This window comes from Macrosteles quadrilineatus, unplaced genomic scaffold (genome assembly GCF_028750875.1).
Source record: "Macrosteles quadrilineatus isolate MER2022 unplaced genomic scaffold, UCM_ALF_1.0 Scaffold_9__3_contigs__length_116548681, whole genome shotgun sequence".
Classification (NCBI taxonomy): domain Eukaryota; kingdom Metazoa; phylum Arthropoda; class Insecta; order Hemiptera; family Cicadellidae; genus Macrosteles; species Macrosteles quadrilineatus.
Genome location: NW_026542602.1, coordinates 44,528,195 through 44,541,397, shown reverse-complemented (window position 1 = coordinate 44,541,397; position 13,203 = coordinate 44,528,195). Strand labels below are relative to the sequence as shown.

The window sequence follows — 13,203 nt, the reverse complement described above, 5'->3', positions numbered from 1 at the left end:
TGTAAGGTAAACTTAATTTTATATGTTTGAAAATATAAAGATAGGGTACTTTTAAATTACATCAACATATATTTGATAACATGAAACCATCAATTCCACCCAAACTGACAAAAAATGTATAGTAACACAAGTTGTGTCAAGATAGTTTTTAACTACCAAATTCAATCCCATTGCACTTCGTACGTGAGAAAGTAAGTTAAGCACATTTTTGAAAGCAATGAATTTTATCTGAATAGGTCAAAATCCGTTTTCTACCCTCAACCCCTTTAAATACAAGTTTGGTCGGATAAGTTCAAGATAGTTTTAACAATCACAATTTTTAAAAATATATTAGACAATATTTAATATTCTAAATGCATACATAAAATAAAATAATCATCCCAACCTAACTTCTCTAACCCCTACTTGCATTTAAAGAAGTTGGGGGTGGCCAACAAATTTTGATCAAACTATTTCCTAATTTTTCTTTTCAGTATTGAAGAAATATGAGTGCTCCTGTGGGAAACAGTATTCTCATCCTCGGTCCCTCTGGAACCACAAGACCTACTATTGCGGGAAAGATCCGATGTTTGCTTGTGTCTATTGTAGCCATAAATGCCATCTGAAGGTCCATCTGAAATACCACACCATCTCTAAACATCCGGGAATGCCATTCGGTGTACTGACAACATAAATTAAACACACTCCCTTAGTAAAATTTGTCATCGTTAAGTATAATCTGAAGACAATTTTAATGTTAGTTCTGTCATTACGGATCAGCTGAAGACAATTTTAATGTTAGTTCCTGTTCCTGCAATAGTTCATGTTTATGTTAGCCCTAACAATTTGTTTTCTTGTTATTTCAGTTATTTCATTTTAGTTTAGCAACATAAATTGGTCTAATTATATAAACAGTAGCTTGTCATTTTGTTTTATAGCTAAAAATTAAAGTACAAATCATAAAATTAACCCTAAAATAAGATTACAAATTGAATAAAAAATAAAATAAAATGAAATAAAATAATAACAATTGGTGTCAACAAAGCAAACTAGCAAAAATACAAGTTTCAGAATTTACAATGGGATGAGAAGCCTACTTATGTGAGTTAGTCTATGATAACTTTTACTGTTATGTATTAAATAAGTTACTATACTAATAAATAAATTTTAAATAATTTTATATTATGTTTATGTTATTAAGGGTACCCCTGTAGCCAAATTTGGTCATTGCACACGGATTTTTCAAGTGATCACATTGGCCTCAGAGATTTGAATACTGATACTTTGCAAGTTTCGACAGTAATATTCTTCAACTTTTTGCTAATATGTGAAATAATTTTTTTTTCTTCTATTCCTACCTCATCTAGCTGGTCATTCTAACACAAGGTTATTGTGTTATTTATAATTCAGCTATTTATCGTTTTAATAGTAAACATTGAAAGCCTATTAATGTTATTTTGTGATTCTTATTAAACCATAAAACATCCATAAACCTTGTAAAACATTTAGACAATTCTTCACATTTTGTTTTCCTCTATTAGGACGTTTTGAATTTCTTCAAGAACCTAAAACGAACATATCAAGCAGAAAGACGTTCACTTGTCAAGATTGTGGGAAGATACTAATGTCGAGACAAAGTTTCTGGTCTCACCGAAACTTTCTGTGTGTCAACAAGAAGAAAGAGAAGTTTAAATGTGTATATTGCAGTCACAGCACCAACCTCAAGTCAAACCTTAAAGCTCATATGGTTACCCAGCACCCTGTACAAGCATTAGAATCATCTTTGCTTGAATAAACTTCTGAAAATAGAACTGTAAGACATTTGATTCCTAAGACATTTATTCACCTTGATTCAAGGGCGCCCCCAGACATTTTCACAGGGGGCAACTTACCGAAGGGTTTGTGGGAAATGGGTAAGAAAGGGTTTGTGGGGAACGGGTAAGAGAGGGGTGTGGGAAACGGGTAAGAGAGGGTTTGTGGGGTACGGGTAAGAGGGGGGTGTGGGAAACGGGTAAGAGAGGGGTGTGGGAAACGGGTAAGAGAGGGGTGTGGGAAACGGGTAAGAGAGGGTTGTGGGAAACGGGTGAGAGAGGGGTGTGGGAAACGGGTAAGAGAGGGGTGTGGGAAACTGGTAAGAGAGGGGTGTGGGAAACGGGTAAGAGAGGGGTGTGGGAAACGGGTAAGTGAGGGTTTGTGGGGAATGGGTAAGAAGGGGTTTGTGGGCACTCAAGAAATTGTAATAGATATTTTACATTTTATATTTACATTTTACATTTATATTACATTTTTTGTGTGAGAAGATGCTTATACTTCATACAGCAACTATTTCAAAAATAGTTTCTGCCCCTTTCTAGTGGCGCCCTTGCCTTAATCTGCTTTAAGTTTTTTTGTCATGTACTAAAGAACACCAATAATGATTTCCTCTTGGGATGAAATTTATCTCAAATCAAAGTTACCTGCTTCTAAAAACTACATTTGTTTACTTAGGTACCTAGACTCGACATAAGATTGTAATAGCTATGCTAAATTCATGGAAAATACATAAGAAACGTCCATTAGTTGAAAATTTTCTCTTAGAAGGTATTTAGCTATAAAGAAAAAGATATTAAGCAATAGTTAGCAATTTTTTGTTGCTTCAAGAACAAAAATATGTGAATGCTAAGAAATCATTGGTTAAAGACCTTGATTTGATAGTTTATCACAGAATTAGTTGGACCGCGTTCTTTTTAACACATCTTGGGTTATAAGTTTATGCAGTATTTTATTATGATGTCTACGTCAGCATCTTAGGTTTAGGATAGGCTTTCAAGCAATATTTTAAGGGATGTAAAATGCACTTGTTTTATTTTTAAAATTACGTGTTTTACAATTTACTAAAACATTGCTTAAAAGTAAACACTGGAATATACAAGCCCGGAATTGTTTTTCACGTTAGACCTAGGGGTTGCGGCATTATCACTTAAATCAAATTCCTCGGTGATTTTGCCGGATTTGATCCTGGAACTTCGGGAACCGAAGTCCCGCGCTATAACCACTAGACCAGCTCGCTCCCCTAGAGTAGATTGATGAGAATTTATTTTATACACCAAAAATATCCGTCTTTATTGTGTGGCATTTTTTATGTAACTAATCCTTTTACTGGATGCTTTTTTGTTAAAGAAAAATTTAAAACTCATAAGCCTATTGCCAAGTCATGGTTGTTAGTGTTCCCAAAAATATATTTTTTGTTAATGTAAGTTATTCTGACTCTACTGATTTTTTCAGATGAGTTTTCTCTGGAGCAAAATAAATCTGCTAAGAAACAGATTTTCACTTGTTACTGCGGGAAAACATACGCACACAAACGGTCCCTCAACACCCACCAGAAATTTCAGTGCAATGACAAAAAGATGAATCCTCAGTTCAAATGTCCGTATTGCGACCTACGGACGACTCTGAAAGGCAACTTGAAGAGTCATATTCTTACCAAGCATTATCAGGAATCTCTGCAGCATAATCACAATTCAGTGCTGCAGAATCATAATGGCTGTGAAATGATCAAAATGTGATGTGGGAGAAATCTAGGCACCAATGATAGTTTTATGTTTATCCACCGCCTATTTTATATGAACTCAAAGGCTTGGCGGAATGTAGAGAAATTTACTTTTTGTGATAAATTAGTGAAATTAAGTACAAATCTGTATGTGCTGTTATTATGTTTAAGTTTTATTCTGCCTTACACAAATGGACTCAAAAGGCAGATAGGAAAATGTTATTCTTAATCTAGTCACTTTTATTTGCTCCAACTAAATTCTATTCTTGAATTCTAAAGTGAAGGATTTAATTTTTTTATATGTTGTATCACTAAGTATGTGAACCTTTGTTACCTGATAAAATGTGTTAAAGTTTATTTTATTTATTTTTGTACTAACTTGTCTCATCCTATTCCCTTTGCCATTGTTATAAATTTCTCTTTGCGACTTGAATGTGAGATCTCAACAAATTTTGAAGTAAATGTATGCAAAACGTTGATGTTTTCTCAGGTGTTGATATGAATAGCTTAGAGATAAAAATTATTTCACCAATTAAGAAGATACAGAGGTAAATTAGTTTTATATCCAAAAGAATTATTCACTTGCGTAAATACTAGCAAATTAAACAATTTTCGAGCATTTATTAAAAATACAAACTTTACAGTTTTCTCAAGTTAAAAATAGTAATCTGTGTGTTAATAAATCAATAAATTAAAAAAATTACAAAATTAGTTATATAACTCAAGAAAATAATTTTCTAATGTGACTAGTTTCATGAAGAGTTTCATTTGAAGTTTTGTATTTGCACAACTCAGTTCTTATATAATATATTTCAATCGTAATGACTGTGACCTTCCCTTGGAGTAATAAAGGGATGCTTTCAGGATCATTACAGAACCAAGGTGAAACCGTTTGGGTGGAAAAAGGCGGCTGGACGGCCAAAAAGAGTGGGAATTTTGTCTGCGCGGAGTGTGGGAAAACTTACAACCACCAGACCTCGCTGTCCAGACACGTTAAGTTTGAGTGCGGTAGAGCACCTCAGTTTCCATGTGACTTCTGCACTTACGTAGCGAAACATAAACACGATCTGAAGAAACATGTTGTTAAACTCCACCAACAAAAACCTGATCCTTCTAGTGCACAGGTTTCCCAAATCACCGAATTTTCTACTATGTAAAAATTCTATTTCATCTGTTTAAAATTTAAGTTTGATTAAGTTTACCATTGAAAAAATAAATGTGTAAATGAAATTTATTGATCAATGAATAGAATATTTTGTTAGACCCCCTAAGATTCAAATTTTAAGAAATTAGTTTATCTTGATTAAATTGTTACATTAAAATACAACCATCAGGTTGATGTCCAAACATAAATGAATACAAGTAAATTTGTGTTTTTATTTTTATTTTTATGTAATCAAATTGAATAAAAATTATGTTATTGAAATGTTAGTTATTTCACCTGGAAAATTTGTTAATACAGTGAATAAAGTAAGGCTGTTTTAGTTCTGTTAAAATTTTATTTTCAATAATTACTCAGCAGAAATGCTATACTGGTTTAAAAATCCTCTTTATATCAAAAATAATTTGATGTTCGTATTTTGTTTTTGAATTAATAGAAAATAAATTCAGAAGTGAATAAATACTGAAAATATTTAAACTATAAATATTCTTTAAAACACTTTTTACTTCTAAAACTCAATAAAATATAAAAAATAAAATACAATAATCCAATACAATTATTTCCCAAAATGAATTCAAGAAAAACACTGTGGTTGTGTCCAAACATGTAACTTTCATAAACAAATTTGTTAATAAAAAAATAATCATCAAAACCAACATTATCATTATAAATTGAACTTATTTATAAAGCATCTTATTTTTACAGTGATGGCTACTCAAGAGATGTTCTACGGGAAGATTGACTGTAAATCAAAAGTAAGACAAGAGAACGGCAAGTGGGTTTGCGAATGTGGAAAAGCGTTCCAGCATAGAAACTCTGTATGGAATCACCTTCGGTATCAATGTGGCAAACAGAAGCAGTTCTTGTGTACTATTTGTCAGAAACAGTTTGTCAGAAAGCACGGTTTGCAGAGTCATATGTACTACCAACACGACACGTCAATCTGAAACTACATCTACTAGGTCACATCGAATATTATAGGATTAAAAACTAAAAAGCTTGCAAGGCTACAATAGCACATTCGGAAGAGGTTCGGTTAACTTTTCTATCAGAGTAAAAATTGGCTATTGCTAGTCTATGAATATTGGATGATTTCAATATCCAAAAGTCAGTTGTATTATACTACAAGTATCTGGAAGTTGCTGAAGAATCGAGGAACACTATCTCAACAGTGCAGAGCAATTATATTCTGTTGGAGATTTATTATACATAGAAATTGTGTTGAAACTATTATCTACTCAACTTCACATTCAACAGTCAGAGAGGTTTGTGCAGGTCTTGTGGAAGATTTCTGTACCATAAGCATTGCTGGAATCGTCTCTCTCTATTCTCATGAAGGCGTTAAAGGACATTTTACATATTTTTGTAATTTTATGCTCTCTATAGATTGGTATTTTGACTGAATTATTTAAATTTATGTCCTGGTATAGAAAATAAGTATGGTAGTAAAAAATGCCGGCTAATGTACCCGGTACTGCCATTTGAAACTCGTAGCTTATGAACTTTTGTCAAGGTGTGTATTTTTGATTGAATGTGGAATAGAGTATAGCTATTATTTTTTTCTTATATCTCAGGTCAAATAGTAAAAAAATCAGTTACCCTTTTACGAAGCCTTAGCAGAAGGAATACCTATAATTATTTATATGTTGAATAACCATATTTTTTGTGAATAGATTCTGTGAGAGAAATGTTTGTTTTATTTTTTAATTAAATGAATTATATTTTCTTCCACTGATTATTCGTAAACATGACTTTAAGGACGTTATGTTGTTAAGCTTAAATATTTAAAATAAATCTTTGACATTTTATGAATCTCATGTGCCTAAGTAATGTAAGTTTATAATGGAAATAAAATAATTTTTAACAAAAAGCAGCACTTTTGATCTTAAATTCAACTATACATTTTTAATAATTTATCGTTTGAATAACTAGTTTTAAATTTCAAGTGATTTAAACTTCAATATCTATATTTCTTAAAATTATATTTTTACCTCTAGCTAATAGCTAGTTTGTGGTTTGTATCTAGGAACATTAACTTGACTAGCTTAAGATACAAGTTAATTTGCTCAAAGCACTTAAAATGTGACATTTTGTTACTATTTTAAAATTTTATATCTATATGATCATTAGGAATTGTTCTAAATTAATCTAATATGATAGTTTTCATTATTCATAGTAACCAAATCTTGTTGAAGCAAACTAAAAGTGTTGTTAGCTATTTAAAAATTCATATTTTATGAAAAATGGTACTTTTTCACAAAAAGTGAAAAAATGCAAACTTGTTCACAATATGCCTTACTAACTGGTTTTACAGTCATTAAATATAAATTAGCTACTTAAATAAATTATTTTAAACCAAAAACCAAAGTCTTACATCAATTATTAACCTGATATTTTATGAACCACAGTTTAGTTAATACAATAGACTATAGTTAATTATCCTCCCACATAGATAAACAGTCTTTTTGTGGACATATCTTCCAAACAAATAGTTGTTTTATTTTTTGTTTTAGTTGTTACTATGTAATGTGTTTGTACAATGTATGTTGTATGTGTTTTTGTTTTATGCGACCATACATGTAGGTACAGTAGAACCTCTTTAATCGAAACTAATTTGGACCGAGGGTAGTTCGGACTTTTGAATAGTTTGGATTACAGATCATATTGTTTTTACATATCAATAGCTAGGGAAAAGTGAAAAATGCTTTACAAAGTAAAATACAGTGTTTATTTAATACAGCAGTAAACATAGGGAATAAACAGTACCGTACATTACAATTGAAATAATTACGGTGTGTATATCAATAAATACAGTATAAAATAAAGAACTACTGTACTGTGTATAGAACACAGCAATGAGGCGTTCAGATTACAGGGGTTCGAATTAAATAAGGTTCTACTGTATTTTAAGCCAATAATTACTGGAGATGAGTGGTGTGATCTTGTAATCTTGTTAGTGACTAAGGCCGACATGTTCCTTAGACACAGCTGTTAGTTAAAAGCCATACAGCCAATGGCAACTCATGGACCTTATAGTTTATAGTGGAATCCTAACCAAATTTTTGCCTTGTAACCAACCAATTGGTCTAATTATCAGGATAGCACTGCGAATAGTTGTAGTACTCACTAGTTACATAACAACAAAAGTTGCCTACTATTTTTATTATTTGATTGGAACTTTCTTGTTCTAGATGTTGAAGACTTTGTATTTCCATCTGGCTGTTCTTATGTTGGAGAAATTGAACTGAATTTAAACGATACGCCGAGGGATGTGGAGTTCATAACACCAGATTCCATCCCAGACAACTTCAAAGAAGAAAACTACTCTGAAATGCTGTGTCAACCGCTTAGCACCATAAAATCCTCTTCTGTGAGAGATAACGCCATAGATTTTGTCAGAGCCAACGATCAAAGTTACTTTTCATCTGAAATTTACAGAAGTCCAAGGCCAGCACCTCATATACCTTACTATAGTGGTTTTAATTCCTGTTTAGAGAAGCTGGATTCTTCTACCACTCCTCCTTTACAGATCTCAGAACCACCAGATGTTAAAAGAGGTCGTGGAAGACCAAAGGGATCATATAGTAAACAAACTTTATGTACTTCGTATTACCAATCTGCAAAAGTACAGCCAAATGTTAAAAGAGGCCGTGGAAGACCAAAAGGATCACAAAGTAAAAACTATTTGCTTGCTATGTACCACCTCTCCGATAACATACTATCAAGTAAGAAATTAAAAACAGAGGATGAACCCACTATTAACAAACCAAATGAAATGCAGCAAACATCAAAGCATTTGAAAAATACAATGATTCTCAACAAAGAAGAAACCTGTAACTTAGAAGGAATGGATGGAAATACAGTTTCTGACAACTATAATTCAAATGAAGACTCTCCAATTCCGAGCCAAGATCAGTTACCAGGCTGTAAAAAAGACTTGCTCAACAAAATGAGGTACATTCTTAGGTACAGTATGAGGAAAGGAGCTGCTTTGAAGAAGAAAGATTTATATAGAAATCGAATGCAGTTTCTACAACAGCGCATCCCACAAGAAAAAATGCTATTTGACCAATCGCTTCTCAATAGTGATCAGAAATCTTTATCAGGCAAACATGAGACATCTAATAAAAATGTATCAGAAGACAAAAGTCCAATTATTGACTACCAATCAGATAGCATTAGTTTCAATCAGTCAAGTAATAGTCAGTTTGAGGGAAATTCATCAGGTGGAGCAAAAAGTAGTGCAGGAGTTGGAGGGATTACGCCTCAAGAATGTGAAGCCAATATTGAATCCTCAAGTTTAACTGTTGAAACTCCTGGACAAGTAAAGAAAGCTGAAGGATTGTGTGTTTCAGTAAGAACTGATATCTTTTGTTCTGACACTGCTTTAAAAAATGTCAAGAAAAGTGCTAAGAAGATCACTAAATGTGTTGAACTTCCTGATAAAAATTCAATACCAGATATCAGTAAAAACTTAAATTTAAGTTTGAACCCTGTCCCAACAACTGTTGATGACAGTAATCTAAGTCTTAGCAATGATACAACTAGTAAAAACACTTCTAAAAAGATGCCTGTGTTAGAGATTGCTACGATAAACACAACCAAAACTCATGAGCCCAATAGTAATTCAGAGCTAGAGGCTTCTGTAAAAGCTACCAATGTTAACGATTTCAAAATCTTGAATAAAGAAGTAGCTAAAAATTACTCATTAGAAATGCCAGTCCTTGAAGTATTCAATCAAGCAACGTTTGACGGGAAGATTGACTGTAAATCAAAAGTAAGACAGGAGAACGGCAAATGGGTTTGCGAATGTGGAAAAGCGTTCCAGCATAGAAACTCTATTTGGAATCACCTTCGGTATCAATGTGGCAAACAGAAGCAGTTCATTTGTACCATTTGTCAGAAACAGTTTGCCAGAAAACACGGTTTGCAGGGTCATATGCAATACCAACACGACAAGTCAATCTGAAACCACAACATCTACTATGTTGCATCGATTATCATAGTATTGAAAACTATTTAATATGCAAGCCTACAGTTGCACATTATGGAAGAGGTTCGGTTAATGCAAATATGGAGCCATTATTTGCTGGAATCTTCTTGCTTATTGTCATGCAGGTTTTGTCAACTGTTCTCACAACTTCAAAGAATATTTTACACTATTTCTGTAACTTCACGCTCTTTATCGATTGGTATTTTGACAGAATTATTTAAATTTATGTCCTAGTATAGTCAAAATAAGTATGGTAGTAAAAAATTTCGGCTAATGTCCCTGATACTGCCATTTGAAACACGTGACTCATAGGCTTTTGTCAAGGTACAAGTATTTTTAAATGGGGAATAGAGTACAGTTATTATTTTTTCTTAGGTCTCAGATTCAAGACAGTATTGCAAAGCAAAGTGGGATCACTTTTATTGAAATATTATTGTTTTTGGTTCATCTAATAACTATTATTTGAAGTTGAAGGAATTTACTTTCAACCAATACATGCTGTGTACGCATAATTTTGGCGAAATAACAGATCAATAAATTTTACCAACTATTTTTTATTGTGACTGGTTTAGATCATTTTGAAAGTTTCTTTTATTTTGACTGGTTTAGTTTGGAAGTATTTTTGTATCGTGGTCCTTACACAGTAAATGAAATACATTAAATTGATAAAAATCTGTTACCATTTTTCAAAGTCTAGTTTAGCATAAGGAATACCTATCATTATTTATTTGTTGAATAATACAATTTTTGTAAATAGATTCTGTGAGGAATGTTTCTTTTTTACTATTCATCAAATGAATATTATTTTCTTGGAATTAAGAATATTGGTGAGCATATTTTTAAGGAGATTATGTTGTTTTTAGTCAATGACATTTTATGAATCACACGTGCCTAAGTAATGTAAGTTAATAATGGAAATTAAGTAACTGTTTACAAAAAGCAGTATTTTCATTTTAAATTAAATTATTAAAATATTTCTAATAATTTCTGGTTTTAAAAATTATTTGTAACTTTGAATCTTTTAAACTTCAATCAATATTTCTCAAAATTACATTTTTACCTCTAGCTAAGTATGGTTTATGGAGCTTAAACCATAAACCATACTTAGCTAGAGGTAAAAATGTAATTTTGAGAAATATTGATTGAAGTTTAAAAGATTCAAAGTTACAAATAATTTTTAAAACCAGAAATTATTAGAAATATTTTAATAATTTAATTTAAAATGAAAATACTGCTTTTTGTAAACAGTTACCGGTACTTAATTTCCATTAACCATATTATTGTAGTACCTCTTTTGTACATATGGTCAATAGGAACTTTTACAAGCTCAATATAAAATTTTATCTGCTCAGTGAACATAAAATGTTACTTTTTGTAAATATTTTCAAATTTTATTACATCCTAGGAATTAGTTCTAAATGATTGTGATTCTATTAACTTTTTATTATTGATGGTAACCATATTTGAAGTAAACTAAAAGTAATGTATTAGCTATTTAAAGATTCATATTGTATGGAAAATGGTACTCTATTGTCAAAAAATAGAAACTTCTTCACAATGTGCCTTACTGGTGTTATTGTCATTAAAATAATTTAGCAGATTTAATAAATATTTTTTTTTAAACAAAAACAAGTCTTTTATATCAATTATGTCCCGATATTTGATGAACGACAGTTTTGTTAATACAATAGACAACAGTTAATTCTCCTCAAACATAGATAAACAGTCTTTTTGTGGACATAGCTTTCAAACAAATAGTTTTTTTATATTTTTTGTGTTAGTTTTTACTTTCCCCGGTATAGTACCTTGTGCTATGACTCTTTTGCTTTCTGAAAAGTAAATTATCCTATCTATTAACTTTACATACTATTGCTTGGGGAAAATGTTATAATATTCTGTGATATTTAACTACGCTCAATGTTATTTAACCCTTCAAATTAACTTATATTTACACCGCTTCCCTAAATACGCAAAGATTCTATTCACAGTTTCTAATACTAAATTAAACAGTTATTCAATTACAATGATAAGTTCAAAAAAGTTTAAATTGTCAATTATTTCTCTTATATAACAGTTTACATTTTAGGTGAAAATCGTCAATGGTTTTTATTAACTAAACAAACTAATACTTAATTACTAAACACAGGCAAACACAAAAATTTTAAAAATTATATCCATTTAAGTGTGGTACTCTTTGTTTATTAGAAGATTGGTTTTTAAAATTGGAAGTGATTGGATTGTTAAATGAATTTTGGTAGTTATACTTTTTTTATATAATTGGTCACATAATTTGGTTGTTGTGAAAATGTACATTGGTGGTAATAGATTATTCTCCGGGTGGTTAAATAGTATACATTTATTAATTCAGCAAAACCATCAATACAACTGGAAACATTATTCTATTCTGGGTGATTTTTAATCTGAGAAAAATTATAAGTGATCGAAATAATTAATGCAACATTAAGAAAATTAATCAATTTGTACCACCATTAATGGCTGTCAAACTTTGCATCACATTTAGTATTTATTAATCTCTTGAATGACTTCAACATCCCTAAGATATTTTAGTTTAGTTAGTTGTATCCTAACTTTAGTGTGTTTAGCATAATTTTCCTCTTCATTATTAAACTACAATGCTCATTTATTAAAAAAAAAGTTGGCTACGATTTTTATTATTTGATTGGAACTTTCTTGTTCTAGATGTTGAAGACTTTGTATTTCCATCTGGCTGTTCTTATGTTGGAGAAATTGAACTGAATCTAAACGATACACCAACGGATGTGGAGTTCATAACACCAGATTCCATCCCAGACAACTTCAGAGAAGAAAACCACTCTGAAATGCTGTGTCAACCACTTAGCACCATAAAATCCTCTTATGTGAGAGATAACACCATAGATTTCATCAGAGCCACTAATCATTCCAAAGATTCAAGTTACTTTTTATCAGATATTTATAGAAGTTCAAGGCCAGCCCCTCATATACCTTACTATAGTGGTTTTAATTACTGTTTAGAGGAGAAGATTGGTTCCTCTACCATTTCTCCCTCTTTACAGATCTCAAAAAGTACAACAAAATATGTAAAAACTTTGAATACATCAGTAAAGAGAGGTCGAGGAAGACCTAGGAAGATAGCAGTTAAAAAAGAGAATGAAACTTTGGCTGCTGGAGTTGGTAATGAAATACAACCATCTCCAACTAATAACTTGTTAGTAAAACAACGTTTTAAAGGATCCAGAAAACAAAATATTGATCCTGATCAAGATGGAATAGTTATCAGGGGAAAGAATGTCACAAACATCCATCAAAATGATGAAAATAAAAGTTCTAGAGCCAAAACAGATGGAATACATAAACAACTTTCCTCAGATTATACAAAATTGCGAAAGCAAAGAGGAAATCAGGTTAACAAACAACTTCCAACACCAAGAGTAGGAGTTTTTCATCCCGAGGAAGAGAATTTTACAGACTCCAGGAAAGATATTAGTAAAGCTAAAATTATAAATATAAGCAATGCACTTGATAATGTTAGTGACA

At 31.4% G+C, this 13,203-nt stretch overlaps 2 protein-coding genes across 3 annotated transcripts in view; both read left to right on the top strand.

Annotated features, from left to right (window-relative positions):
* The window catches only part of LOC129002925 (longitudinals lacking protein, isoforms A/B/D/L-like), a 111,144-nt gene that overhangs the window by 69,341 nt on the left and 28,600 nt on the right, over positions 1 to 13,203 (top strand). The gene's annotated exons all lie outside the window — the stretch shown is intronic.
* LOC129002924 (zinc finger E-box-binding homeobox 1-like) lies at positions 7,802 to 10,575 on the top strand. The gene has a single exon (XM_054431048.1). The coding sequence runs from the start codon at positions 8,005 to 8,007 to the stop codon at positions 9,640 to 9,642; it is 1,638 nt and encodes a 545-aa protein (XP_054287023.1). The 5' UTR covers positions 7,802 to 8,004; the 3' UTR covers positions 9,643 to 10,575.

Excerpts from the sequence above, each read along its gene's own strand:
- LOC129002924 (XM_054431048.1), top strand. The coding sequence starts at position 8,005 with ATGCTGTGTCAACCGCTTAGCACCATAAAATCCTCTTCTGTGAGAGAT.